Below are 27,381 nucleotides of genomic sequence, written 5' to 3'. Positions count from 1 at the left end.
ACAAAATAATAAGAAATAATAAACATGTACTGAATATATATACTGCGTGGTCAATGTTTAAAAAATACCTGGTATTGGTTTAAAACAAATTGGCAGGGATAATCAGTAATATATGTGTAATTCGGGTTTCAGATAGGGTATATAATGTGACATTCCCGGCTTAGGGTTTATCCGTTGTAAACGATGTAAACAGAAAGGTATAGACTTTATATACAACATAAACACGATGTTGACACGATATTGTCAACATCACGATGTATACGATGTGAACGATGTAAACACAAAGGTATAGACTTTGTATACAATATAAACACGATATTGACACGATATTGTTAACATTGCGATGTATACGATGTGAACGATGTAAACAGAAAGGTATAGACTATATATACAACATAAACACGATGTTGACACGATATTGTTAACATTGCGATGTATACGATGTGAACGATGTAAACACAAAGGTATAGACTTTGTATACAATATAAACACGATATTGACACGATATTGTTAACATTGCGATGTATACGATGTGAACAATGTAAACACAAAGGTAAAGACTTGTTACACAACATTAATACGATGTTAACGATGTGAACGATGTAAACACGATATTGTCAACATCACGATGTATACGATGTATACGATGTGAACGATGTAAACAGAAAGGTATAGACTCTACATACAACATAAACACGATGTTTACACGATATTGTCAACTTCACGATGTAAACGATGTGAACGATGTAAACACAAAAGTATAGACTTAGTACACACCATTAAAACGATGTTGACGATGTGAACGATGTGAACACAATATTGTCAACATCACGATGTATACGATGTGAACGATGTAAACAAAAAGGTATAGACTCTATATATACAACATAAACACGATGTTGACACGATATTGTTAACATCACGATGTATACGATGTGAACGATGTAAACACAAAGGTATAGACTTTGTATACAATATAAACTCGATCTTGACACGAAATTGTTAACATTGCGACGTATACTATGTGAACGATGTAAACAGAAAGGTATAGACTATATATACAACATAAACACGATGTTGACACGATATTGTTAACATTGCGATGTATACGATGTGAACAATGTAAACACAAAGGTATAGACTTGTTACACAACATTAATACGATGTTAACGATGTGAACGATGTAAACACGATATTGTCAACATCACGATGTATACGATGTATACGATGTGAACGATGTAAACAGAAAGGTATATACTCTACATACAACATAAACACGATGTTTACACGATATTGTCAACTTCACGATGTAAACGATGTGAACGATGTAAACACAAAAGTATAGACTTGGTACACACCATTAATACGATGTTGACGATGTGAACGATGTAAACACAATATTGTCAACATCACGATGTATACGATGTGAACGATGTAAACAAAAAGGTATAGACTCTATATATACAACATAAACACGATGTTGACACGATATTGTTAACATCACGATGTATACGATGTGAACGATGTAAACACAAAGGTACAGAACATATATATATAGATAGGATACAATGTAAATACAATAATGACACGATAAAGTAGACATTGCGATGTTGACAATATCGACAAAACATCGTTCACTGGACATACTTCCGCATTTTTGCGCCTGTCCCAAGTCAGGAGCCTCTAGCCTTTGTTGGTCTTGTATTATTTTTAGCTCACCTGACCCGAAGGGTCAAGTGAGCTTTTCTCATCACTTGGCGTCCGTCGTCCGTCGTCCTGCGTCCGTCGTCCGTCGTCCGTCGTCCGTAAACTTTTACAAAAATCTTCTCCTCTGAAACTACTGGGCCAAATGCACCCAAACTTAAACACAATCATCATTCAAGTATCTAGTTTAAAAAATGTGTCCGATGACCCCGCCAACCAACCAAGATGGCCGCCATGGCTAAAAATAGAACATAGGGGTAAAATGTAGATTTTGGCTTATATCTCTGAAACCAAAGCATTTAGAGGAAATCTGACACAGGGTAAAACTGATTATCAGGTCAAGATCTATCTGCCCTGAAATTTTCAGACAAATCTGACAACCTGTTGTTGGGTTGCTGCCCCTGAATTGGTAATTTTAAGGAAATTTTGCAGTTTTTGGTTATTATCTTGAATATTATTATAGATAGAGATAAACTGTAAACAGCAATAATGTTCAGCAAAGTAAGATCTACAAATAAGTTGCATGACCAAAATTGTCAGTCGACCCCTTTAGGAGTTATTGCCCTTAATAATCAATTTTTAACAATTTTTCGTAAATTTTTGTAATCTTTTACAAAAATCTTCTTCTCTGAAACTACTGATACAAATTTAACCATACTTGGCCATAATCATTATTAGGGTATGTAGTTTAAAAAATTTGTCCGATGACCCCGCCAACCAACCAAGATGGCCGCCATGGCTAAAAATAGAACATAGGGGTAAAATGCAGTTTTTGGTTTATATCTCTGAAACTAAAGCATTTAGAGCAAATCTGACAGGTGGCAAAAATGTTCATCAGATTTAGATTTATCTGCCCTGAAATTTCAGACAAATCCGACGACCCGTTGTTGGGTTGCTGCCCCTGAGTTAGTAATTTTACAAAAATTTTGCAGTTTTATGTTATTATCTTAGATATCATTATAATATCTAATATCTTAGACTATTAATTATGATTTTAACCTTATTTTACATAATTTCCAAAGCATCAGTAAATACAGGTGAGCGACACAGGCTCTTCAGAGCCTCTTGTTAATTTTAGTTTCTTGTGTACAATTTGGAGTTTAGTATGGCGTTCATTATCACTGAACTAGTATATATATTTGTTTAGGGGCCAACTGAAGGACGCCTCCGGGTGCGGGGATTTCTCGCTGCATTGAAGGCCTGTTGGTGACCTTCTGCTGTTGTCTGTTCTATGGTCGGGTTGTTGTCTCTTTGACACATTCCCCATCTCCATTCTCAATTTTATTATGCTATTACGTCACATAATTGACTTATTGTTCGGTGACTTCATTTAAGCAGATTGACCTCGGATCAACTGGTGTAACTCGTTTTTTAAATAAAACTTGAGATTGGTGTATTCAGAATCGAACTGCTTATTATGCAGTATAGACGTGCATATATATATGGATCCATAGTTTGCGATGGGTGTCTGGAGTGGTACAGCCTTAAGTATGTTGGCCACCTTAGACTACATACTGGATGTGCAGGAAGTGCCACCAAAATGAATAGATAAAAGAATTATAAATATGTGTAAATGTGTTTCCAATTTATCATTATTTTGTTCAATAAACAATTTTCTATTCAGTCATATCAATTTGTTCAAATATGTAAAACAACGTATAACGGACAATGACAATAAGACAGTGCAACGTATCCCTAACCTACACACAGAAATGACATAATAAATGAAATATTTTGCAGGTAACAATAAAAAATAACCTGCAATTTCTGTATGATATAGGGTTCCTGTCCGGAAACACATTTCGGCAATTAGTCTCGGAAGTAACAATTTTTATAAATATTTCTTATTGTTACATTTTGCATTTAATCGTAGCCAGTGCCTAAAAAAATATGCATAATTTTAACCTGGGCATTTTCTGCAAGTTCATTCCCCATTATATTCCTGTTTAGCAATGTAAGGTATTTGTACATGTATTTGAATTATACAGGAATTATTTTTTTTCCAATGAAGAATGCAACATCAATTTGAATCAGAATTAGTTATTTTATTTTTGTAACTGAAAAAGTGGTGTCAATTTTACCGTTCTTGAGTTATGTCACTCTATAACGTCCCATGGACACATTCTCCATTTATTTAGTGATATTATAGAAATGAAATAAAACGGTTCATCTTCAGTGTTAAATCATTTTCTATCGAAAATCAATAAATGATCATAAGATGAGTTAGAAAAATTGCATACCTATGTTTAAACACAGAATTACTCTCAAAAGCAACCATTTACAAGTACATTTAGGGAGACAAGCTTGTTTTATCAACTGAAATAAACCAAATCATCTTTCTGAAGTTATTGCAAGAGTGGTATATCAAGTTTGTTTTTGATATATGAGAATTTGATTTGAAATTATGCACACAACTCTTCCAGTCTTTCCATCAGTGATTTCGCTTACTTTTATTGTAAGAAGTACATCAAAAGAAGACTAATTTTTTCGGAGAATTTCATGAGTTGAAAGGGGTGACTTCAAAAAGGGAACATAACACTGGTATTTTTTTAGTGAAATAATAATGAAAACGATAAAGTTTTACATTTCAATTTTTGTGTTGTCTGTATGTTTTAAAGTTATGATTTTAGATTGTCCCATGCTTTCTTCTCTGTTAAAAGTGTTTAAACATAAGTTAACATTTTGGGCTAAAATCACTAATCCAAAGTTGTGATGGTTTTCTCTATATAAATGTCGTACAGAAGCTTGTATAAAGAAAGGAATATTGCAAATGAGATAAAACGAAATGGCTTGATCACACCACCGACGATGCGTTGATTTTTTACTGCAAAGGGTCGATACTACTGGTTGTGGACTATCATTCCCCGGGTGTAACTTCTTAGGCTTAAATGTCCCATTGGTATCTTCCGCGTATCTTTTGGAGCCCAGGACCCAAAACATGGACCCCGAAACCTATGAACTGTAGAATAACACACTGTTTTTATTTACAATGGAACCCAAAGCTTACCATTACATTTCTATTTAGATGTCTATTTTTCCGATCATTTAGAAGATTAACTATATATATATTTTAAGGAGATGTGGTATGATTACCACTGTCTGAGACAGCTTTCCACCAGAGACCAAAGGACACGGACCATATGTATGTACTGCACAAGTGCTGTTATTTGACATGGACCATATGTATGTACTACACAAGTGCTGTTAATTGACATGGACCATATGTATGTACTGTACAATTGCTGTTAATTGACATCGACCATATGTATGTGCTGTCAATTGCTGTTAATTGACCCGGACCATATGTATGTACTGTACAAGTGCTGTTAATTGACATGGGCCATATGTATGTACTGCACAAGTGCTGTTAATTGACACGGACCATATGTATGTACTGCACAAGTTCTGTTAATTGACATGGACCATATGTATGTACTGTACAAGTGCTGTTAATTGACACGGACCATATGTATGTACTGTACAAGTGCTGTTAATTGACACGGACCATATGTATGTACTGCACAAGTGCTGTTAATTGACATGGACCATATGTATGTACTGCACAAGTGATGTTGATTGACACGGACCATATGTATGTACTGTACAAGTGCTGTTAATTGACACGGACCATATGTATGTACTGCACAAGTGCTGTTAATTGCACAGACCATATATATGTACTGCACAAGCGCTGTTTATTGCCACGGACCATATGTATGTACTGCACAAGTGCTGTTAATTGCCACGGACCATATGTATGTACTGCACAAGTGCTGTTAATTGACACGGACATATGTATGTACTGCACAAGTGCTGTTAATTTCATGGACCATATGTATGTACTGAACAAGCGCTGTTTATTGCAACGGACCATATGTATGTACTGTACAAGTACTGTTAATTGGCACGGACCATATGGATGTACTGCACAAGTGCTGTTAATTGACACGGACATATGTATGTACTACGGAGCAGTCTTTTTGGAATACTTTGTCCTTCAAGTTTTCTTCGTTCATTTGTGTGTTGCATACTTCTAGGAAAAAGCAACTTAGAATCGTCTTCAGTTTATCATCAAAATCTTTCTTATTCGTAAAAATGATTTGAAGAAAGAAATTAAATTAAACACATTCGTTTTAACGAAACCCAAAAGGTTAACTAATCTATAAAATTATACTCACAGCTTTCCGACTATTAGTCATGTTGAGATCCTTTAGCTGAGATCCGTCAAATAGACGTTTACGCTTCACAAAAAAAAAATCCTATATCGAATATTTATACCCCCGCTTTCTAAATAGGTGGTTTATAGTAATGGGGGAGTAGGTCCGCCCGTCTGTTCGTCCTTCTGTCCCAATTTTGTGAACGAAACTGCTCTGAAACTTCACAGAATCTTGAATAACTTTTGCACTTACTATTTCATTTCTTTTATCTAAATGGTTTTTAAGGTTAATTATGCGATGCCATGGACATATCAGCACATTAAAGTACACATTAGTGGGTAACCCTTTTTTATTAAAATTTATTGAAACTTTCTCATAATCTTATCCATATAATGCATTTGTACACCTATTTTTTTGTCAGAATCATTTTTGGAATTTCCCTTACCAAAGCATGAAGTTATTTGGGGGTACCCATATAGTATCCGCACTCCTTCTTAAGCCATACATTATTTTGTAACCAAACTTTATTCACAGTCTTAACCATATAAATGTTATTGTGCACCTCATAGGTCTTTTTACAAGAGTCATAATTATGGTTACTTTTAAGAAAGCATGGACTTTGCCTTTGCTTTATTTGTCTCTATTTTGTTTACTCTGCATTGCATATTTACTAGTATATAATGATAGCAGTCTTTACTTGGGAAATGAATAATTAAAATGCAATCAAAGAGCAAAATATAATTAAATCAGACTAACGACATACTCTTAACATGGAACCAAAAGCAAAACATACACTTTATGCAGCGTATCAGCGTATACGTGACAGACTTTTATCAAATTTTCCTTGGCCTTCTTGTAACTGATTCATGAAATAAGAGCTTACGTATCAATATTTTACTTTAAAATTTACAATAAATAAACTATCATTTGTACCAAAAACAAAAGTTGCGATCCCCTTAGGCAATTGTATTGTGATTTCCAAATGTTTGTATTTATAATACTTAGCTCCTCCTCCAAATTAAAAGCATCCCATGTATTTCAATTCCTGCATTTTTGGCTTGGATGAGAGTGCGAGACAAACTGTAAAAAAATCATCCCATTTGCGAATGTCTGTACCTAAAAATGTTGTTTCCTCTGCAGACAGTTTTTTAAATGCACGAGATAATTCAGAAATATACATGTAAACGTGTCAAGTAGTTTCATCCCGATTGATGTTATCACTTGATTGTCCCGTAATAAACTTTTAAAAGGCAATTCAATCTTGTAAAGTTATAGGATGAGACTTTAAATCAAATCAAATCACGAATTTGTTTACATAGATACATTAAATTCAACAAACAGATTCAGCATAAATCTAAAATTTTTAAACGTACCAAGAGAAGACTAAAGATAACACACCCCAAAACAATTATTTGGATGTTCCATTGTTTATGGTCGATACCGCATCCTGGAATCGAATATGAGAACACGTTCGGAGCTGATTCATCGTATCGAAATATCACTATGTTTATATTGTTGCGTTTGTTTTTTTTTTTAAATTATCTTTTTAAATTTTGATTCTATCATACACACATTTTCAAATTTTACTAATTCTCTTTTCAGAAAAAAAACCCCATCAATACTCTTTTTCATTAACAACATTTTCAAATTGATATATTGAGCAACCACACATTTAATGTAAATTTCACAAACGAAAAAGAAATTGATAATATAACTGAAAGCAGTATCTGCTTCAAGGATGAGATTTTGGCTAATAATAAGTCCTTTATGGCTTCAATGAACATTACATTGAAGAGCAAATCTGAGGACTTACCTTGTTTGTAATGGACACCTAAGCATCACAAATCACAAAATTTATGTACAAACAACGGTACATTGACGGCTCATCTACATGCTCTACAAAGGAATTGTCCATTAGATTGACAAAAATTATGTCCGCAGTGAAGGAGGGTCTTCAAAAATACTGTGAAACTGTTTACTCTTGTAGTGGTATTAACCATATGTGAATTCTAAAAAACTCTAAAGAACGTCTGGATATATTTAAATCTCGATCTTTCTCTGAAATTAATTCTATCAATACTTTCGATATTTCAACCTTATATACCACCATCCCCATGTGAAATTGAAAAATCGTCTGAAAGAAATAATCTACCATGCTTTTCAACATAAAAATGGTAGCATACGCTATAAATTCATTGCTCTAGGATACCATACGGCATATTTTGTTAATAGTGAACAAAAAGATAAAACATGCTACACAGAGGAACAAGTGATCAGTATGCTGGAGTTTCTTATTGACAACATATTTGTTGAATTTGGAGGCAGACTTATTCAATGAATTGTCGGCATTCTAATGGGAACGAACTGTGTGCCTCTACTTTGCCGACCTCTTCTTATTTTAATATGAGTCGGAGTACCTTCAGACACTTATCAAAAACAAGAAGATCAAAGAAGCCAGATCAGATAATTCCACATTAAAGAAACAACAGACACGGCTTCCTCAGCCTCATTTTTAGAATTTGACATAAGTGGTCATCTCAGGTACAGAATCTATGACAAACAAGACTATTCTAATTTTTAAATTATAAATTTCCCTCATCTAAGCAGCAATATACCAACTTCAACTGCATATGGGATATACATTTCTCAACTCTTTCGGTATTCAAGAGCTTGCAGCTGATACTCAGACTTTATAAAACGTTACCCGTGTCTGAGCAGAAAGTTGATGAACCAGGGTTTTGTCAAAGAACCTCTCGTCTTTTTTTCTAAAAAAAGTTCATTGGAAGATAATAAGACCTTGTTGACAAATATTCCGTATCAACTTCACAAATAATACATGATGGTCTTGAAGTATATATTCTATTTACTGACGTTGCTTACCATTTTAATCACGTGTTATAGTGTTCTTTTTATTTGTATTTGTATATCTAGACCTTTACTGTCCATTTTTGGTATATTCTTTTGGCGTGGCAAGGTATTTATACATCCCGCCATTGTGTTGTTGTGCTATGGTCATTTTTGTGTTATTGTCTTTCATTTTTGCTTATATAATTGTCTATAGAGTGTCTATATGCCATTTTGATTTCTTTGTTTAAATAGTTATTTGTCTTTATAGTGATTAAGATTGTAGCACAATGTTGACTACTATACCCCAATTTTTTACATTTTTACCTATTATGTCTGTTTTTTTTGCTCACACATTGTTGTCAATGTAATGGAATGCTATATGACTGTCATACAAGTGAGAGGTTTAGCTATATGTTTATGTTAAATTTAACATTGCCATAAAAGCGGGAGGTTTGGCTAGCCACAAAACCAGGTTCAACCCATCATTTTTTTCTTAAAATGTCATGTACCAAGTCAGGAAATGGCCATTGTTATATTATAGTTCGTTTCTGTGTGTGTTACATTTTAATGTTGTGTTTCTGTTGTGTCGTAGTTTTCCTCTAATATTTAATGTGTTTCCCTCAGTTTTAGTTTGTAACCCGGATTTGTTTTTTTCTCAATCGATTTATAAATTTCGAACAGCGGTATACTACTGTTGCCTTTATTTATTTAGCTAGCTATAAAACCCTGTTTTATCCACCATTTTCTACAAAAGGAAATGCCTGTACCAAGTCAGGAATATGACAGTTGTTTTCCATTCGTTTGATGTGTCTGAGCTTTTGATTGCCACTTCGGTATTTTTGTTATTTTACTTTCTTTTATTTAGGCAAAACAAATATTTCATATAAACAAACTTGACTTGAAACTCCATGAATAAAAGATTCTGTTGCAGGACAATTAATATGTATAAATGTATACAAAAGAAAAATATTTTTATTCATATTGTTTCTTTGGTTAGAACCTGGTCTCGTTGTAGCGTGCTCGAAACGAGTGTGGGAGGTTCCAAAAAAAAAATTGTCATTTGCTGCTTCTCTGCTTGGCGCAAGGCTTTTTGAAGTAAAAACAAAGGGTGGTAGATTCCAGCTTAAATAATGTGTTCGAGAGGCTTGACATATTTCGTCGTGTGAATCTTATAGTGTTATATGTCCACTTTTGTTAAAAAATGAAGATAGCTATGTATTTGAGTTTACGTGCAATAATCTATCTCCCTAAACAACTGTTCTATCTCTACACACTCATTGGATAATATTGGCTTATTCATCGAGTTAGTTCAGAGAAAAATATTTTATCATGTTGATAGGGTTGTATCTCCACTAATTCTTGTGTATTTTTGCCCTTGAATAATTTTTATCAAAACTATCTTGATAGTAGTATTTAAATGGTTTGCATGGTTTGAACTCAGTCTTTGAAACATTCTTAATAAAAATCCAGCAGTACAGAATTGGGAATATTACAAAGTTAAAAAAATCCATGGTCTATCTTAAATGGCAATATAGGGATACATTTCTAACACTTCATTAATTGTAGTGAAATGATCTATCTCCAAAAAAGGAGATGCTTTATTTATCTAAGTTGCTTGTCTATTGAAAAAAACAACCCCAATCTAACAAAGAGTTACTCTTCATGTCTGTAAATTCGATTACTATATAACTTTTTATGTATTAGTAAAATATTTATGATATTGTGCTTTTAAACTTTAATTTAAATTTCTACCACTATTACCAATTTTGAAATACATCATTATAGGATTCACACGACGATTTATAAAAACTCAAACGGATACTGATCTAGGATATGTGCTTTTTTCTGATATATAAACACAAATATTATTGCTCGTCCACTTTAAAACGTATGGATTAAAAAAATTCATATAGTTCATTTTGATCTGTTTTGAAGTTCAAAAAATGTCTAAACGGGGTAAAACAATGTGAATTTCTAAGCAATCTGGTTCAGTTGATATAAGATATAAAATAAGGATATGTGATATGATTGATAATAAGACACCAGATACCAAATGAAGCGGACTTAAGAAACTATACGTTACCCTACGGCCTCATCAATGAGCAAAACCTATACCTTATAGTCGGCTATAAAAGACCCCGACACAAATATATGAAACAATTTAAATAAGGAAACTAACGGCCTAATTCATAACAAAACAATTTACGATAAACAAGTATAGCAGGCATGAACCAACGACAACCACTGAACTATAGGCTCCTTACTTGGAAGAGGTACATAAAGAATGTGGCAGGGTTAAACATGTTTGCTGGTGCCAAACCCTCTCTCTACCGTGGAACAGTGGGGTATCAGTACAACATAAGAACAAACTATAAAAATAAGTTTAATCGGTACAAAGCAGAAAAACAACTAGCAGAAACACGGACCGGACGTGGCAGCGAATTTATGCATCCCCCACATAAAAAAAAAGACACAATGTACAGATCTGATAGTACTCGCATTTACTGACAGTTAGTTTAAAACCAATAACAACTAATAAATATCATGTATTTAAGACTTAAATATCAATCAGTACACATCCAACATCCAATGGATTTAGTGTAAAGACGTCATTAACAGTCAGATAAAACAAGACCTTATGGAATGCCAAAATATAGGTATCGACAGATTGCAGAACCGAGAATGTGCATATGTGTATAACAATAATATTTAGTATAGTTTTAATTTACTGATAACAAAATCAATATCCATACCAATAAAACAATATATAAAGATATAATTACAGTCTTGAATGGGTAATCTTTTGGAATAAGTTAATTTCAAGGGTTTACACGTTTACCCGGTTCGTATCTTAGTTTCCAGGCTCGGTAAACAACATCACCGTGAAGATAAGGATGTGCAATCTTGTTTGAAATAAGTTTCTACAGGTGCGGTCAAACTTCGACATTTAATATTAACATTATGACACCTTGGCCCCACATACAACTTTGTGGCAATCAAGTCCTTCATCGACAAAAAATCAAGAGTCCAGCTCATATCATATCGATAAATATAGCAGAAACATAAAAAATATATGCTGTAAAATAATAAAACCATTATGAAATAAATGTTAGAATATATATAAGATAAATGTTTTGATGCAGGTAGAGCATAGTATGATACAATAAGATATTTATGCATTGAACCTCATGTTTTGTATAAGAAGTCCAAAGCTGAAGACTAGAAGATACATCTTCACTATGATGACAACAGCTTCCTTTATCACAAGGGTTTACATTAAGTTGTTAAACAACCTCCGATTGGTAAATATTTACTTACACATCTTTTATCAGATTATACAGAATTACATGTTCACTGTGACGATTTTCAAATCACATAAGACTGACATTAAAACTGTCTACCAAGACACTGAAATAATATGACCTAAGAGTGACATTTTTATCCTATCGGAATATATGATATAGCATTTAAATATCAACCAATAACTTCATAAAAGTCTTGAAGAAATAAATGTGGGAAAACAAGATAACATAAATTACAATGATCAGCCCTAGAAAGCCTTGTATAATGTTCTTATACTTTCATTAAAAATGCAACATTTCCCCCCCCCCCCCCCCTAAAACAGGTGTTTTAACCATGTCCAGCACTAGCATAAAGATCCTTTTTTTTGTAAGTATTCATTAATGCATATTAGTTTCTTACGGTTTTGAAAGAATATTTTTTTTATATCGTCAAATAATTTCCATCTTTTCTTTTTCTTTAGAATTACGGTTTTAAATAAACGACATTGCTGTAGTTGTTCCAGGTTTTGTCCAGTTAAAAAAAAAACTTAAGTTTAAAGTATTTTTCCACAGGCCAAGTAATACATTATGTTTACAAAGATGAAAAAAATAGATGAGAATACTGCTATAGAAAAATGTTGAAATTTGATTGGTTTAGCTGATAAGATCATAGGCAGCAATATGTGGTTTTATTCCGTGCTTGTTTATTATTGATCCTTTTGTAGTTGAAAAAACACAAATCATATTTAATTTTAGATTTTTTTACATACGAAATGATCCAACCAGGATTAAAATGTTTATACATAATTATTGCATCATAAAATCAATTAAATAAGGAATAACATTGGCTTTTTGTAGGCATAACAAAATAAATCAAATTGATAATAAGATGTTTTTGAAACATAATAATAATGGCTAACCACACTACGACCTATAACGAACGATATATATACTTGAATACCAGTGAGACACTGTTTGAAATGTTCAAAATATAATTTTACTAAAACTTAACATGAGGTAGATATAGATGTGATGGAAGCTTGATATCTTTAAAACGTTCATTTTTCATCATCCACAAACGTATACTAGTATGTTAATTTTTTTTTTCTGATACGTTTGATGGAAAATTTCTTTGAAGGCAATTTGATTAACAATTACTGTATTAAATGTAAATAAACAAAAATATGTTCTTCTGTTTGGACCACCCATCAATGTGTTTTGCACATAATGCGAAACCCTAGTACACCGTATCCTGAAACAACATCTGATATAGGAGGCCGATTGTACGGTGTGGTACATACAGTGTGTAGTTACAATATTAGAAAAGGAACTATCCCCTTGCATTGTTCATAGATAACAAAATACTGTTTAGGTCTTCGCTTTTTGCATATACTTTGTCCATTGGTCGGTACATATAAATTTGTTTCGACTTTTCATATCTTGTTTTTTTAATTACATTTTTTGATAATCTTTTAAGATAGGGTTTCGGTTATTACAAACATCATTTAATTAAAGCGGTAAACCGGCAAGTTTGGTCTTGATCGTATCTGAGGAAGGAGGTCCACTTCTTAACTCAGTAGTCAACACCTCTGTGTTAACATGAAGTAACATTGTTATGGTCATCTTCTGTAAATTTAATGTTCCTAGTATGTTGAAAACATTTGAAACACTATATTTTTTGTCTACCATAAGGCTCAGATGGATGGCAAAAGTCCGATTTTTGTACAACTTGTTGGTTTTTAATGCTCTTCAACTTCGTACTATAATTGATTTTATAAGTTTTTAAGCCTAACTGAGGAATCTGATGTACACGAAACGCGCAATTTTCGTAGTCCATTTTAAGCCTACTGTCTTTGATAAGTTTTGGATAGATTCGAACAAAACCTAATAATACTAATAATAGCAAGACAAACTTGATCAATGAAAGCAAAATGTCACCAAGTATTCAGCACAATTTATATTTTTTGATTATCATTTAATACCTAAATATGTATCTAAAGACCAGATTTAAAGAAAATAAATAAATTTTCCTTTGATACAAGTGCTATGAATTTGTGAATTAGCACACTCGTCATTCAGGAAACACTATTAACGAACCAGTAATTACGTTTTAATGACCGTTCTTATGTACGATGAAGACAAAATTTCCATATCAAAGTATATATTCGGAAATGTCACTTTAATGACATTAAGTTCACATTGACATAAGTATCGATTAAATGAGGCGTACACCAGTTTCTTAAACTAACTACTTGACTTTTTTTCGCGTTCAACTTTCTTTCAAAACTTACAGATCCTCTCGAATTATATCCATCGACTGTTTAATAAGTCTGCACTTGCACGGCGGAGGATACATAGCAGGAGGATCCAGGGGGTGTTCCAACGGTTGGCACTCCCCCTTTTTCCGATTTTATGTTTTTTTTTTTTAAATTATGTGAACGTTTCATGGTGTTCCAGCCCCCTTTTCAAAATGCCTGAATCCGCGTTGCACGTTCCCTTCCATATCTGGTCTCGCTCCTTTTGAAGCTCATTAAATCAGTTTTTCCTTGATTTGTATATTGAAGAAGGATTTACGAGAAAAGAATATACGTTGACTACTGCTACTTTTTATTTATTCCTAACTATGATCTCCAGAACTCGAATTTCATTTTCGTTCAACTACTTAAAAACTTGTCATTCTCATTTGCCTCTCGTGCATCTTGGCAGTAAACTACTAATCAACATCATTGTTTCGGACAAGGTCTAAATTATCAATTATATTTTACTTAATTCTATACTGGAGGCCTCGGCGGTCGAGTGGTCTAAGTAGTTCAACTGTATCCCTACCCTTTCAGCACCCATATTATGATTTCGAATCCTGTACGTAGTGGCAGGTGCGTACGATTCCAATCTTAATTGACTAGGGTTGTCAGTTTTCCTGCCAAATGTCGGTGGCTCTCACCGCCACAAAATAGCTAACAGTGCTGAAAGTGGCGTTCTTGAAAACTGAGAATACAAGTTAAGGACCAGTGATTGTTAAGAAGAAATAGTTTAACAAGTACTGATGACAAACGATTAACAACAATTTCAATTCAAACTTATAAATAGATTGACATACATGTCAGGGCAAGAGTAGTTTAGGCGCCTCTTTTATAAACGGTGTCGACAATAAGTAAAGAATCGACGATTTTTTAAAAAGACGTCATATATAAGCAAAACGTGACTGCCATATTTTGATTGGAAAAAAATAGCCTTGCCCCGCATTTTTTATTTTTAGAATGCATGGAGAGCGAACAGTGCCTTCTGCCCAAACATCCGTTTTGTCGTCTATGGATTTAGGCTAATGGATATCCAATTCTATATCGTTAGGCCACACCAATTTGATGTCTAGTTCTTCGGACAAAAGCTCCAAAAATATGGGAAGAGAGAGCGAATTTTTTTTTGTTTTTAATTTTCTTGAAAATTAGTTTTTCGAGGCGAGTGCTCTACAAATGAAGCGAGCGGTATATATTCTTTTTTTAAATTGTACGATTTAGAAGTTGAACAATTTATGTACATATTAAACTGGGTTACTTCATAGAAAACGAGGAGCAAAAGATGCTCTAATGCATATAATTTGATTTATTGGTGTCTGTACCATACCAGACTGTCCCGTCTCACTGTGGTTTAGATAATTTTGATTATTTTCTTCAAGTAAGCTTTGTCTGCTCAAATTTTCATTTAAATCCATATATATATTTTAAGGAAGCATATCAGATGAAATTTTACAAGAGGAACTATGTTAGTTAGGTAAATGACACGATTTGAATAAAATTAAAATATGTGCATGTATCAAAAAAAAATGTACCTGAAATATATTTGATAGAAGTTGTTTTCAAAATATGGGGGATATGGGGTTTCATCAAAATCAAATACTTCTGTGATTTTTTAAAAAGGAAGTAACAATTAATTTCATCCAAGATAGATAGGTATATGTCTGTTGAAACAAAGATCGGGGATGACGATGATACTAACAAATATTGATGTGTTTGTGGTCATCTAACAAATTATTTTTAATTTTTGCATCCTAGAACAGGTCTTCAAAGGTAAAACGAGAAGCATTTCGGATAACTGTGTGTCCAAAAACTACTTGTCAACAGCAATGAGCTGACACAACTGCATGTTGGCATCCCGATTTTTGACCTTTTGTTGACAAATCGATTTTTCACACGTGTGTTTGAAACGATCGGAGCATTATATGCAACAGAAAAGCGTCTATGTGAAAAAATTTCAAGGTGAAACTAATTTTGGAGCGGCATGCGGACCAAAAATTTGCGTACGCGGTAATTATTAAAAAAAGTCAATTTTTCGAAAATAGGAGCGGGAAAATCCAAAGAACTAGGAACAAAATAGATGTGACCTGATATATCTGAAGCTGGCATTCTTATAAACCTGACTGCATTTTATTTTGCCGTAAAGTTTGTATACGCTGAGGTAAAAGAACACTGTTTGACAGATTTTTAAGACAAAAGAGTAACTTTTAAAAATAAAGTGAACAGGTCTCTCTAGCTTCATTCATTAAATTATAGAAAAGAGCATACCATAAGTATATATAAGTACATGTTTATTAAGCTCGGGCTTTCAATTTAAAAAGTAAATGACAGCATGTTAAAATCAACATCAGTTATTCTTAAAAAAAAAAATAGAATCAAAATATTTGCCATTATTATTTTTCAGGAAAGGGCGTGTTGGGCTGTCTTTAAATAAGTACATGTGGTAAAGGATATAGCCAGGAAACAGAAAATAATAACACAAAACAGCTGATTTGAATGAAAGTGGCTTTCGGAGGAAGTAAGCGTTCAGTTACAATTTTGAATATGATACAACATGAACAATGTAGTATATATGTCATCAGGTGCACAGGAAATCCTTAAAAGATGAGATTGTAAGGTCATTGTATATGTTCCATATAACGCCAACCTTTTCTCTTTAGTAAAATATAATTAAACGTAACCAGTTACGAGTTGTCGTTAACTATTGTAAACACCAGACCAATACGGGAAACCCTCCGATTATGAGGATTTTAGAAATCAAACGTCACGTGAACTATTCATAGCACATTAAATTCGATATAAGCAAAACCTTTTCAATCTTAACGATTTTCTTTTTTTAGAGGCATGGCATTTTATTTGTGGGAAAATAAAAATAAAATGATGCTGAATTATCTGCTGAGTACTTTCTGTTGGTAGAAACATGTTCCAATAAAGTTTTCTTAAACATTACTACTGCCGATGTATAAAACTTTAATACCAATCTTAAATAGTATATGTGTATGTCAGCTTTAGATAAAATAAGTCCAGTTTACCACGTCAAAATTAAGGAAACTTGAAGAATAAAATTGCTACATTTTATAAATGTTTTGATAATTACAAAGCCTCTCTCAAATTTTTCAAAAGTAATAGTCATTATGTTCCTTCAAATAAAAGTCTGTTATCAACATCTTCCACCGGAAAAAAATATGAGACAACATATACCCTTAATTTACATTAATTAAAATATACATCTGCATATAAGAAAGCTGGAAATTGGCTTTCCATTTATGAAAACTTTCAAAAATGAAACCTAAACATTGGACACTTTAAATTTGTTTGCTTTAATTATGTTGAACACATGCTACACTTATGCTAAACTTGCTTGCTTAAATAATATATGTTGGATTTTGGCTTAAAGAGGGAGATAATTTATCATTAGATTAAGAGAGTCAACTACCTTTATTTAAAAAAAAATATCGATATGAAGTTGTTGTAATTGCAATTAAAAAAAGTTTTTAACTTAACCAATCTCCGTTTACCAATTGCTATTTCTGACCTCAAACAACATACGTATAGACGGCAGACAAAATCTTCCAGTTTCAAAAATTGCCAAAGCCAGGTGACTTAGCGTTGTCAATAGTATCATCCATTTTCCAGGTGTATTACTTAGACTCCAGTATGCTTCTATCAATATCCATATCAGATGATAGGCTTACCAATGTGCTGCCCACATCACATACAAAATCTGTGGTGCATGCTGGAAAGTACAATATGTTAATTCTACACACTTTTGGTCCAAGGACACAGTTATCGTCCTTTGGTTTTCGTTGTCTACAAATATAGTCCCTAGTGTGAACAGTGTATAAATTGCATTTTTTTTTGATACACTTTCCCAATTTATTTCTTGATATTTTATGCATGAAATATTAAGTAAGGGGATGAAATTACATGTTAAAAAAATTTGGGTGCTGAATCTTTATGTTAAGTAGTGATTTGGTCCAGTTAAAAAAGGTCAAAAATTAGAATGTCTGAAGTTGTCAAACTGAATTTTAGCCCCCCTTAACACAGAACTGTCAATATTTTGAGTTAGAGCTGGTAGAAGTTTCTATAATTTTGATATTATTTGTATCAATAGTAGTACACTACACTGTAAAAATCTTTTTGAAATAGAGCAGGTGCGATTTTTTTTAATTTGAATTTATTGTCTAAAAGAAAAGCACTACGAAATAACTGTGTTCTCGGGCCTTTTGCAAGAAATTAATTACGAAATATATTTAGAAGTACAGCAGCTTATTTTAGACGAGCGAGCTGGTATAATATCATTCATAAAAGATAAAGTGTATGCTATAATTGCTTTTACAAACTGATATTCTGACACTTTTTAAGCACGTTTTGCGTATACAATTTTAACCCAGGTATCTCACATTTTGTAGTAAACTATCGAGCATATCTAATGAAACTTACTTTTTTCATGAAGCAGTAATTTTGTCATTTGAAATATCGATATTACTAGTTTACGTTTGGATTTACTTTTAGTACTTTTCTTAATATCATTTGTATTTCCACTGGTCGACAAAAGGTGACAAAAGAGCTCGCAAAACTAATGCATACAAGGATAACAGAAACTAGTAAGAATATTGAACATTCAGAGTCCGTCAAGGTGCAATTAGGAACCATGAATAATAATCAAAAACAATGTACGTGTTTGATTTCATAGCTGCTTTGTGTGTTACAGACTTTTTTTTATATACACCAAATTGTTAATGCTTGTTGAAATTAAGAATTTAGCACGATATTGTTATTATATGCAGTTCTTTTCTTTATTTTTATTATTCCAAGAGTCTGAAAATGTCAAGAACATCATTCTAGGGGTCTTGTTTTGAAGACAAAACCATTATAAACATAAGGAGGGTGTTCGATATAACAAACAACAATAACCGGTAGTACCGAATGAAAACTATGGAAAAAAAAATACAAGAAAAAAAAAAAACCCTTTATTTCCTTAAACTAATTGAGCAAATTTGTAAAAAAGACATACTATGAACTATGAACACATAGAACTGTATAGAGATCTGCATCGATGGAGACAACGATTTGGAAAAGAGAAAGAAAGAGGAGAGAAGACTGAGAAAAGGTAAGTTGTATCCCTATATTATGAAATCCGATTAAAATTTATTAATTATTTTGTGGTATTTAAAGGCATTTTATTGTGAGTATTGTTTGATATCTTTTATATAAGAATTTATTAATTTTTAAAATGAATATTTGTGTAATTTTTGCACACTTTATCACCAAGATTTGTATCTGCAAGTTTTGTATTTAAGATAATTAATGTAACAGGATGCAGTCACATTTATCTCTGCTGTGCTACAATTGTCAATTTCATTATTTGATTGATGCAGTCTTGCTGTAGTATCAGATTCCAATTTCTAAATGGAAATTAACATTTACTCTAATATTATACTGTTTTTCCTAACGCTTTTACTATGTTAAACCGTAGCAATCATATTATTTATTGACATTTACCTGAAGTTCATTTGAGCTTTGTCTTTACAACATAATCTGACCTTATCCAATGTTTATAAAAGTAACCGTGCTAATCCTACATTAAAATTTTGGAATAGTTGGAACGTAACTGACGTATGTACTCAAATTCTGTTTTTAGTATAACTGGCCCAAAGGGTCAGTAGGACTTTTTGCCATCACTTACCATTCATCGTCGTTAATTAATTCTTTATATCAAAAGTTACTTCAATCATTGTTTGACAGAAAGATTTCATTTTCAGTAGTAATGTTTATTATCAATGTCATTAATATGCAGACAGTTCTAGTTTCAACCGAAGAATGTTTTAAATTTAAGTGGTAGAATTAAAAGTGAGCTTTCTCATCATTAGGCATCCGCCGTCTGTTGTTATTGTCCATTGCCAACCGTCATTTTTTAGCATTCATTTTTACCAAGAATTTCTCCTCTGAAATCACTAGGCTAAATTGATCTAAACTTGGTCAAATAAATCATAATGTACCTCGTTTAAAATGTGTCCAATGATCCTCCATGCCAATCAACATCACTTCATCGATTTCAGTTGGGTATGCAATCTATAGATTTATATAACAAAATGAAGTGATTTAGATATAATACCAGAAACATTCGACTTGCATATTGTTTTTCCACTTTTGTGTATGATTACTTTTTTACGGAAAAGTATCAACAAAATTTAAAAAGTAAGACATTATAAAACCAAGAAAATTCAAATGATGTAAGCAGGATAACACTAGAAACAAATGGATGTATGAAATAGCAGCACAGAAAAGGAAAAACAAATGCATACAAAAAAGTTTACATAACTATGTAAGGGCAATGATAAACTTTGAACAACAAATAACACGGAATATTGTAATTTTCAATTCTTTGGTAACCTTTGTTTTTACATTTAGTAGAAGATACACATTCATTAATAATCTAAAAATCCTTAAAATTTGGTTTAAATTACCCATCTATCTTCATAAGTTTATTATCTGTCCCGTTCAAGTAATGACATAAATAGTAAAGGGAAACTATTACCCAAGAGAAATATGTATCCGGATTATCTTATTCATTTATAATATATTGTACTGACGATCAAGTGCCCCTTTTCTCGGTAAAGTTGTCCACAGGATTCACCGGATTTTGTTTATTTTTACTAATGGTTTATATATAAAATCCTCACTTTTAAAGAGATCAATGTACTCCAATCTTTACACTACAATACTACACCATTATGCTAAGTTGTCCGACTATATTCGGTAATCAATGCTACTAGTAAACAATGGCAAATGCTACTCTATCGTATAATTCCCTACAACAACTGTATTATGTATATTACACCCAAATAACTTCAATTCCCTGAAATATATAGGCGAAAGATATAGTGTAACCGAAGAATATTTAAAAGAACCAAACAAGAAAAAAAAGATCTAAATGTTTTCCTAAAAGGAAAGTCACCATTAAGGATGTCTTAAATAACCTCTGGTATATATATGATCTATCTTTAACAGTTGCACATATTCTACATGATTTCGTTCAATAATGACTTTCATTTGAAGTCCTCATCACATACAAGGGTACGAATATATTTAATTTCTCTAATGAAAAAATATTGACATTTCAAAGACATACACTTTTTTTATCACAATGACAGGTATTTTATAACCGTGCGCCTTTCTGGTAACTATTATTGTTCAAATGTAAGAAGTCCAGGAGCTCATAGTCGCTAAAAACGGACTCTGTCTACTTGTACATCGTGATCTTTGGTTTGTTATGTACATAGTGAAAATTGGTGTGTTGTAATTCTTTCTCGGAATTTGTTTAGAAGCACTCTCAAGTAAAATATCAATTATGAAAAAACTAATTTTTTTAAATTATTGTCTGGCTGATGGCTATTTTCATAACAGGTTAATGACAAACATCGAAACACTTGACAATAAAGTATACAATAATTTTATTGATTAATCAAAGTTCCCTGATGAGAACAGAATAATTACAATTTAATTATCGCTACAAGATAAAACATACAAAACCAAAACATGATTTCAATGAGTAAGTAGACTAAAACATTCAGCATATACATTTATTACAATAATAATAATATCTTTATTCTCGTAACCATTGCAGATACATAAGTACAGAGAGGGTGAAAAATATATACAGGAATATACATAGATTTACAAACATTTATATACAATACAGTGGTTTCAAAACAATATACATTTTAGCCAGGAGGACCTTCATGTTTGTTTACACACTTTTTGAACTTTTTTCTATTGGAATTATGTGGTTTGTGGTTCTAAATTTACATAAAGTAATAATAAGCGCAGAGCAAAGATCTCAAAATATTTTTCAAAACTTAATTCTAACTTAAAGATTATGTAATTAATTGCTTTTGCAGAAGTGACACTATTTGCTGATAATAAAAAAATAGCAATAATAAAGTCTTTTAATTAAACAGAAGTTTCAGTCATATCATATTCTTACTACAACTAATCACCAACCACACTTGCCTGTTTTTCTTTAGCATGATAGTTTTACTATGTGGCAAGGAAAGGACAAGAATAAATCAAGATTTTATAAATTTTGATTTTTGCTAACTATTCTATGAAGTTCTTAACTAACTTAACGTATGTCAATATCCTAACTAAGGAACTGACTTATCTTTTGAATGTGTGTTGGCCATTCTTTTCTTAATTAATTGTTTTGATTTTAAATGTCTGATAAAAACATTCAAAAGGGAATTGAAACAATAAATATTTTTTGACATTGTGTTTCAACAAATACTCATGTTCCTGTTTCTTATTGGAAAAAAAGTTTGTTTTGGAATAGGTCAAAAAGAAAAGAAAATATATAATAAATAAATCCTGTTTCAGAATAGTTTTATTAACTTTTCAAAGTTTCCTACTTCACAAAACCATACCATGCTTCATACCATCAAATCATACCATTGTATAGTAATTTGTACCATACCATCATACCATTGTATAGTAATTTGTACCATACCATCATACCATTGTATAGTAATTTGTACCATACCATCATACCATACCTTGGTACCATTCATGCATACCATGGTATGGTGGTATTGTACACCAGACGATAACACATACCATATCACCGTTCCATACCATGTTTTACAGAATGCCAAAATAAATCTTTCTTTTTCTGTATGTAATGTTTTACTTCCCGGCAGTATACTAAATGTCCAGAATATAAAATTAATCATACTATAAGTAACAAGTTAGAGGATAAAGGAAATCCTGTTCTAATGAGATGACATGGACAACATATTAACAAACACTTCCTTATAATAATTGTACAGCATGTTAGGTAAGCAATATTATACAATAAGTTTCCCTTCAAATACATAATGAATTTGCAAAGGAAAAAAAGTATATGCAAAGTTTTAGCTGAAAGACCTTTTCCAATAAGGGTGAATGATAGGATTACATGTTATTGATTACGGTCTTTCATTAACACAGTGTTTTATTGACTTGTGAAATACTCTTTTGTATGGAGGTATAAACAGCTGAGGGTAGAAGCACCATTATTCAGTTGGCATCCTTGATGGTAACTGATAAAAACCTGTGTAAAATCCTTCTCAAATTCAATCGACCATTAAAATCTCAATATGTTTACTTAATTATTTTCATGATTAGATTTTTACTAGCTGTGAAATTTAAATAACTTGACACATGCCAGAAAAGAGATTTTATTTTTTGTGAGGTGAGATGCTTTTTATGGAGGTGACAGCTTGAAAAGGGAAAAAGAGATATTTATCTCAGGTAATTGGGATAAAAGTTCAGGTAAAAGATTAACATTTATGAAGTGAGAATTTTGTTATGTGTAAATCATGGTTTCATTCACAGATTTTTTAGATTGGATCTTTTTTTAAAGTTTTTTTTGTGATAGAGGAAGCAAAGGACAATGAGAAACTGAACATACACAAAATGTGAAAATAATTGAGGAATTAAAAAAATAAATAAAAAAGGGGTTGACACTATGTACAATGTAACTGATGGAGAGATAAAAAAATAAGATAAAAAGGGAATGAAAGAAGAACAATTTAAAAAAGATTAAAAGGTGACATGTGGACAATTAAAAAAAGTTGATGGACGGACATAAATAAACAATAGTCCGCCAACAAATCTATAGAAACTAAAGCAAGATTAAAACGAATTTAAGTATGTTAAACTTTTGTGGACAAAAAAAATAAAGAAGGAAGGAATGAAATTTTATATTTGTACAGCTGTCACATGATATTTATCAGTTGATAAGTGTTAGAACACATCTGCTTAGGTTATCACCACGTAATGATTCTATAATTTCAAACTTTCTATTTCTATGTAGCAATATTCAAGCAGCTTCTGCATACGGAGTATATAACTCTCAGGTGATACGATATTCCAGGGCTTGTATTTCCTATCATGATTTCCTTGATAGAGGGTTGCTGCTCACAAGGAAGCTATTAACCCAAGAATTCCAAGTGGTGAAGTTGAAGTCATCCTTTCTTACATTTACCTACGTCATCACGGGTTGATTGACCGTTATTGAATATCCGTTTCACAGATGACAGCAGATATGTTCCTATTGTCGTAACTACAATCCCGTCCCTTTTTTCCCCCAAATGTGACCTATTTAATTAGACTTTTTACCGGGTTTGTACTAAGATGAGCAACACGATGGTTGCCACATGTGAAGCAGGACCTGCTTACCCTTTGTGAGAAACTGAGATCACCACCAGTTTTGGTTTTCTATGTTGTGTTTTATGTTCTGTTGTTTGTCTGTTTGTCTGTTGGTATTTTTATTTTTTAGGCATGGCGTTGTCAGCTTGTTTTTAACTTATGAGTTTGAATGTCCCTTTTGTATCTTTAGCCTCTTTTTTGTTCCCATTTGAAAATTGCTGTCTATTTTGATAAAAAGAAAGGGAAATATTAATTTCCGCACGATTGTTTGAATAGGATACATCCCTCTGTGTGTATTACCTGACTGAAATATATAAATGTATGTTATTCTGTTAAGGGGAATTAACTCTTTAAATCTTTTGTTTGCTCACCTGCTATTAGAACTATATGAATAAGAGAGAAATTACACTTTGTTACCAGTTAAATGCATTTTGCATGGATAAATATAAATTGTTTTTAGGTAAAACATGACTTGCACATCAATGTTTCAAGTTACCTGAACATTGCAGACAAAAAGATTTTGACATGATTTTATTTACTCATGTGCATATTTTATATAACAAGTGTTGAAGAATAATATAAAGAAGCAGCCAAATTTTTAGCAGCTGTAAAAAAGAATATGGTAAATTATCCGGACAGCTTGTAGATATAAAGTTTTTGATATTTACTTATCGTTATACATGGAATATGAAGAGAATATTGCAGTCACAACTGGAAAATTGGTACAATTTCTATAACAGACACAGGAATGAAGTGTCAACAACTTATTGAAAAAGTAAAAAGGATCAATTACTTCTATTTACTTTTTTGAAGCAAGTAGTTATGCAAATTGTTTTAATATTTTGCTTCTATATTTTTATAGCGCAAAAAATATCTTTAAGGAGGGGCAAAAATTTAAGTGGGAGGGAGGATGGGAAAATGGAGAGAAGCAGGAGAAAGAAAAAATGATTCAGAGATAAAAAAAAAATAATTGAATAAAAGAAAGAATGAAGTTGGAGACTGAGGAAAATGGGAGGTGGGAAGAAGTCAAGGATGTTTAGAGACTCTAATGACTCTATCAATTTGAAGGAGTAACCAAACCTGAGCCTAAAGTAAAAATTGAAAACTGATGATTCTAATTTATTTTTCAGATAAAGAATCATGAAGGTTTTGTGTACTTGTGACAGAAGTCATTCTGAAAATCGCCAGTTGAACTGTTACAACTATTGTCTGAAACGCACGTAACTATGATTGATATTGGATGTCAGAAATCGAAAGTGGGGTACAAGAAGCAAATATATCTGTAGTTATAATGGAAAAAATGCTTTTATTCTTTGTAAGTGTTTTCCATGTGGTTTGTGCAATGTCATCTTATAAAGTTGAAACACGAATTCTAAAGGATGAAAATGGTTTGAATGGATCCATCACCCACTTTGTTCATGATAGTTCTACGAATACGTTTTATGTAGGTGCTGTCAATCGTATTTTCAAGTTGAGTCAATCGTTGGAAGTTCAACAACAACTCGTTACAGGCCCTGAACCAGATAATCACTTGTGTCTTGGATCTGCATGTGATGGGACAACAAAACAATTGACCAATAATTACAACAAAATTTTACTCATTGAAACCAACATAATTGGAAATGATCGTCTTGCTGTATGTGGCAGTATATTTCAAGGTTTTTGTGAATTTAGGGACTTGAAAGATATAAGCAAAAAACTGTCTATGAGAATACATACAAGCCTTGTAGCAAATTCAAAAAGTGATTCTACTGTTGGTTTGATTGTAAAGCGAAATCTCACTGAAAATATTTTATTCATTGGAGCATCATACCCAATCAGTCTACATTGTAAGGATGAAGATAATAGGAATGTGTTTTTTCTTAGACGTAAAGATGTACCTGCTCTAAGTATGAGGAAACTTACTAGTGATAATAATATCTTTTCATTGTATAAGGAAGCCTCATTTATTGAACAACAGCCTCCTTCTGCTCTAAAAATAATTTATGACAAAATCAATAAATATATAATTGATTTTGTATCAGCTTTTTCAATTAAGGAATATACATATTTTTTATCGTATCAGCCATCTGATTTAATTCAAAACTGTGAAACCAATGCCAGCCCTAAACCCTCACAGTCTAGGATATCTCTCACCTGCAATATGGATACGCACTTTTATTCATATATTGATATACCACTTACTTGTTATGGAAAACATACAAATTACAATATAGTGCGTGCTGGAAAAACTATCATACCTGGTCGTAGTTTACGGACTAAACTTCGGATAAACAGTGAAATTCTTGTTGCTCTGTTTGAAAATCAGCATAACGGAAAAACTGATTCTGCAGTTTGCATATACACAATTGATGAAATACAAAGGAAAATGAAGACTAACCTAAAAAAATGTCAGAATGGAAGTGAAGCAATGAAAGGAGCACACTTTGATGATGGTGCTACTTGTAAACATCAGGTTTGTATACATTATGAATTAAAACTCTAGCAATTTAGAAGCATAATGTTCCTTTGCTTTGTGGGTGTTTTTTTGCTGTGCATATATTGATTTTGTGTAATGGATGGATACCCTCTATCCTTTGTTTTTCTATAATCAATGATAATATAACTGAAATTTGATGTATTGATTCATGACACAAAATCACTACGCACACGCACAAATTCCAAAATCAAACGAACAACACTTTATTGCTGTTCTTCATCTTAAAGTCACAATGAGTCATTCAACATGAAGCAAAAACTCTAAATGTTTTATCCTGCCTATTAATCTGCAGTCTTTAAATCAATCATCATTTTAATGCAGCCTTAATAGCAATGATTTGGTGGTTGCATTATTTTATATTTGAATTTACATAGTTGATTAAATCTGATTATGTTTCCTTTAGGTCATGTTTAGCAGTTATCGTTAACAAT

At 32.2% G+C, this 27,381-nt stretch overlaps 2 protein-coding genes across 3 annotated transcripts in view; both read left to right on the top strand.

Moving 5' to 3' along the window:
- Window positions 1-27,381, top strand: part of LOC127720527 (plexin-B-like) — a 259,946-nt gene that overhangs the window by 150,582 nt on the left and 81,983 nt on the right. The window lies entirely within an intron of this gene.
- Window positions 22,971-27,381, top strand: part of LOC127720583 (plexin A3-like) — a 175,667-nt gene continuing 171,256 nt past the window's right edge. The window contains exons 1-2 of the mRNA XM_052227234.1: window positions 22,971-23,116; window positions 25,602-26,926. Coding sequence (XP_052083194.1) covers window positions 25,712-26,926 — 1,215 coding nt within the window. The 5' untranslated portion in view covers window positions 22,971-23,116; window positions 25,602-25,711. The remainder of the gene's footprint in view (window positions 23,117-25,601; window positions 26,927-27,381) is intronic.

This window comes from Mytilus californianus, unplaced genomic scaffold (genome assembly GCF_021869535.1).
Source record: "Mytilus californianus isolate M0D057914Y unplaced genomic scaffold, xbMytCali1.0.p SCAF_1, whole genome shotgun sequence".
NCBI lineage: Eukaryota > Metazoa > Mollusca > Bivalvia > Mytilida > Mytilidae > Mytilus > Mytilus californianus.
Note: the sequence above shows the minus strand (reverse complement) of the source record. Positions and strands in the feature narration are given on the sequence as shown.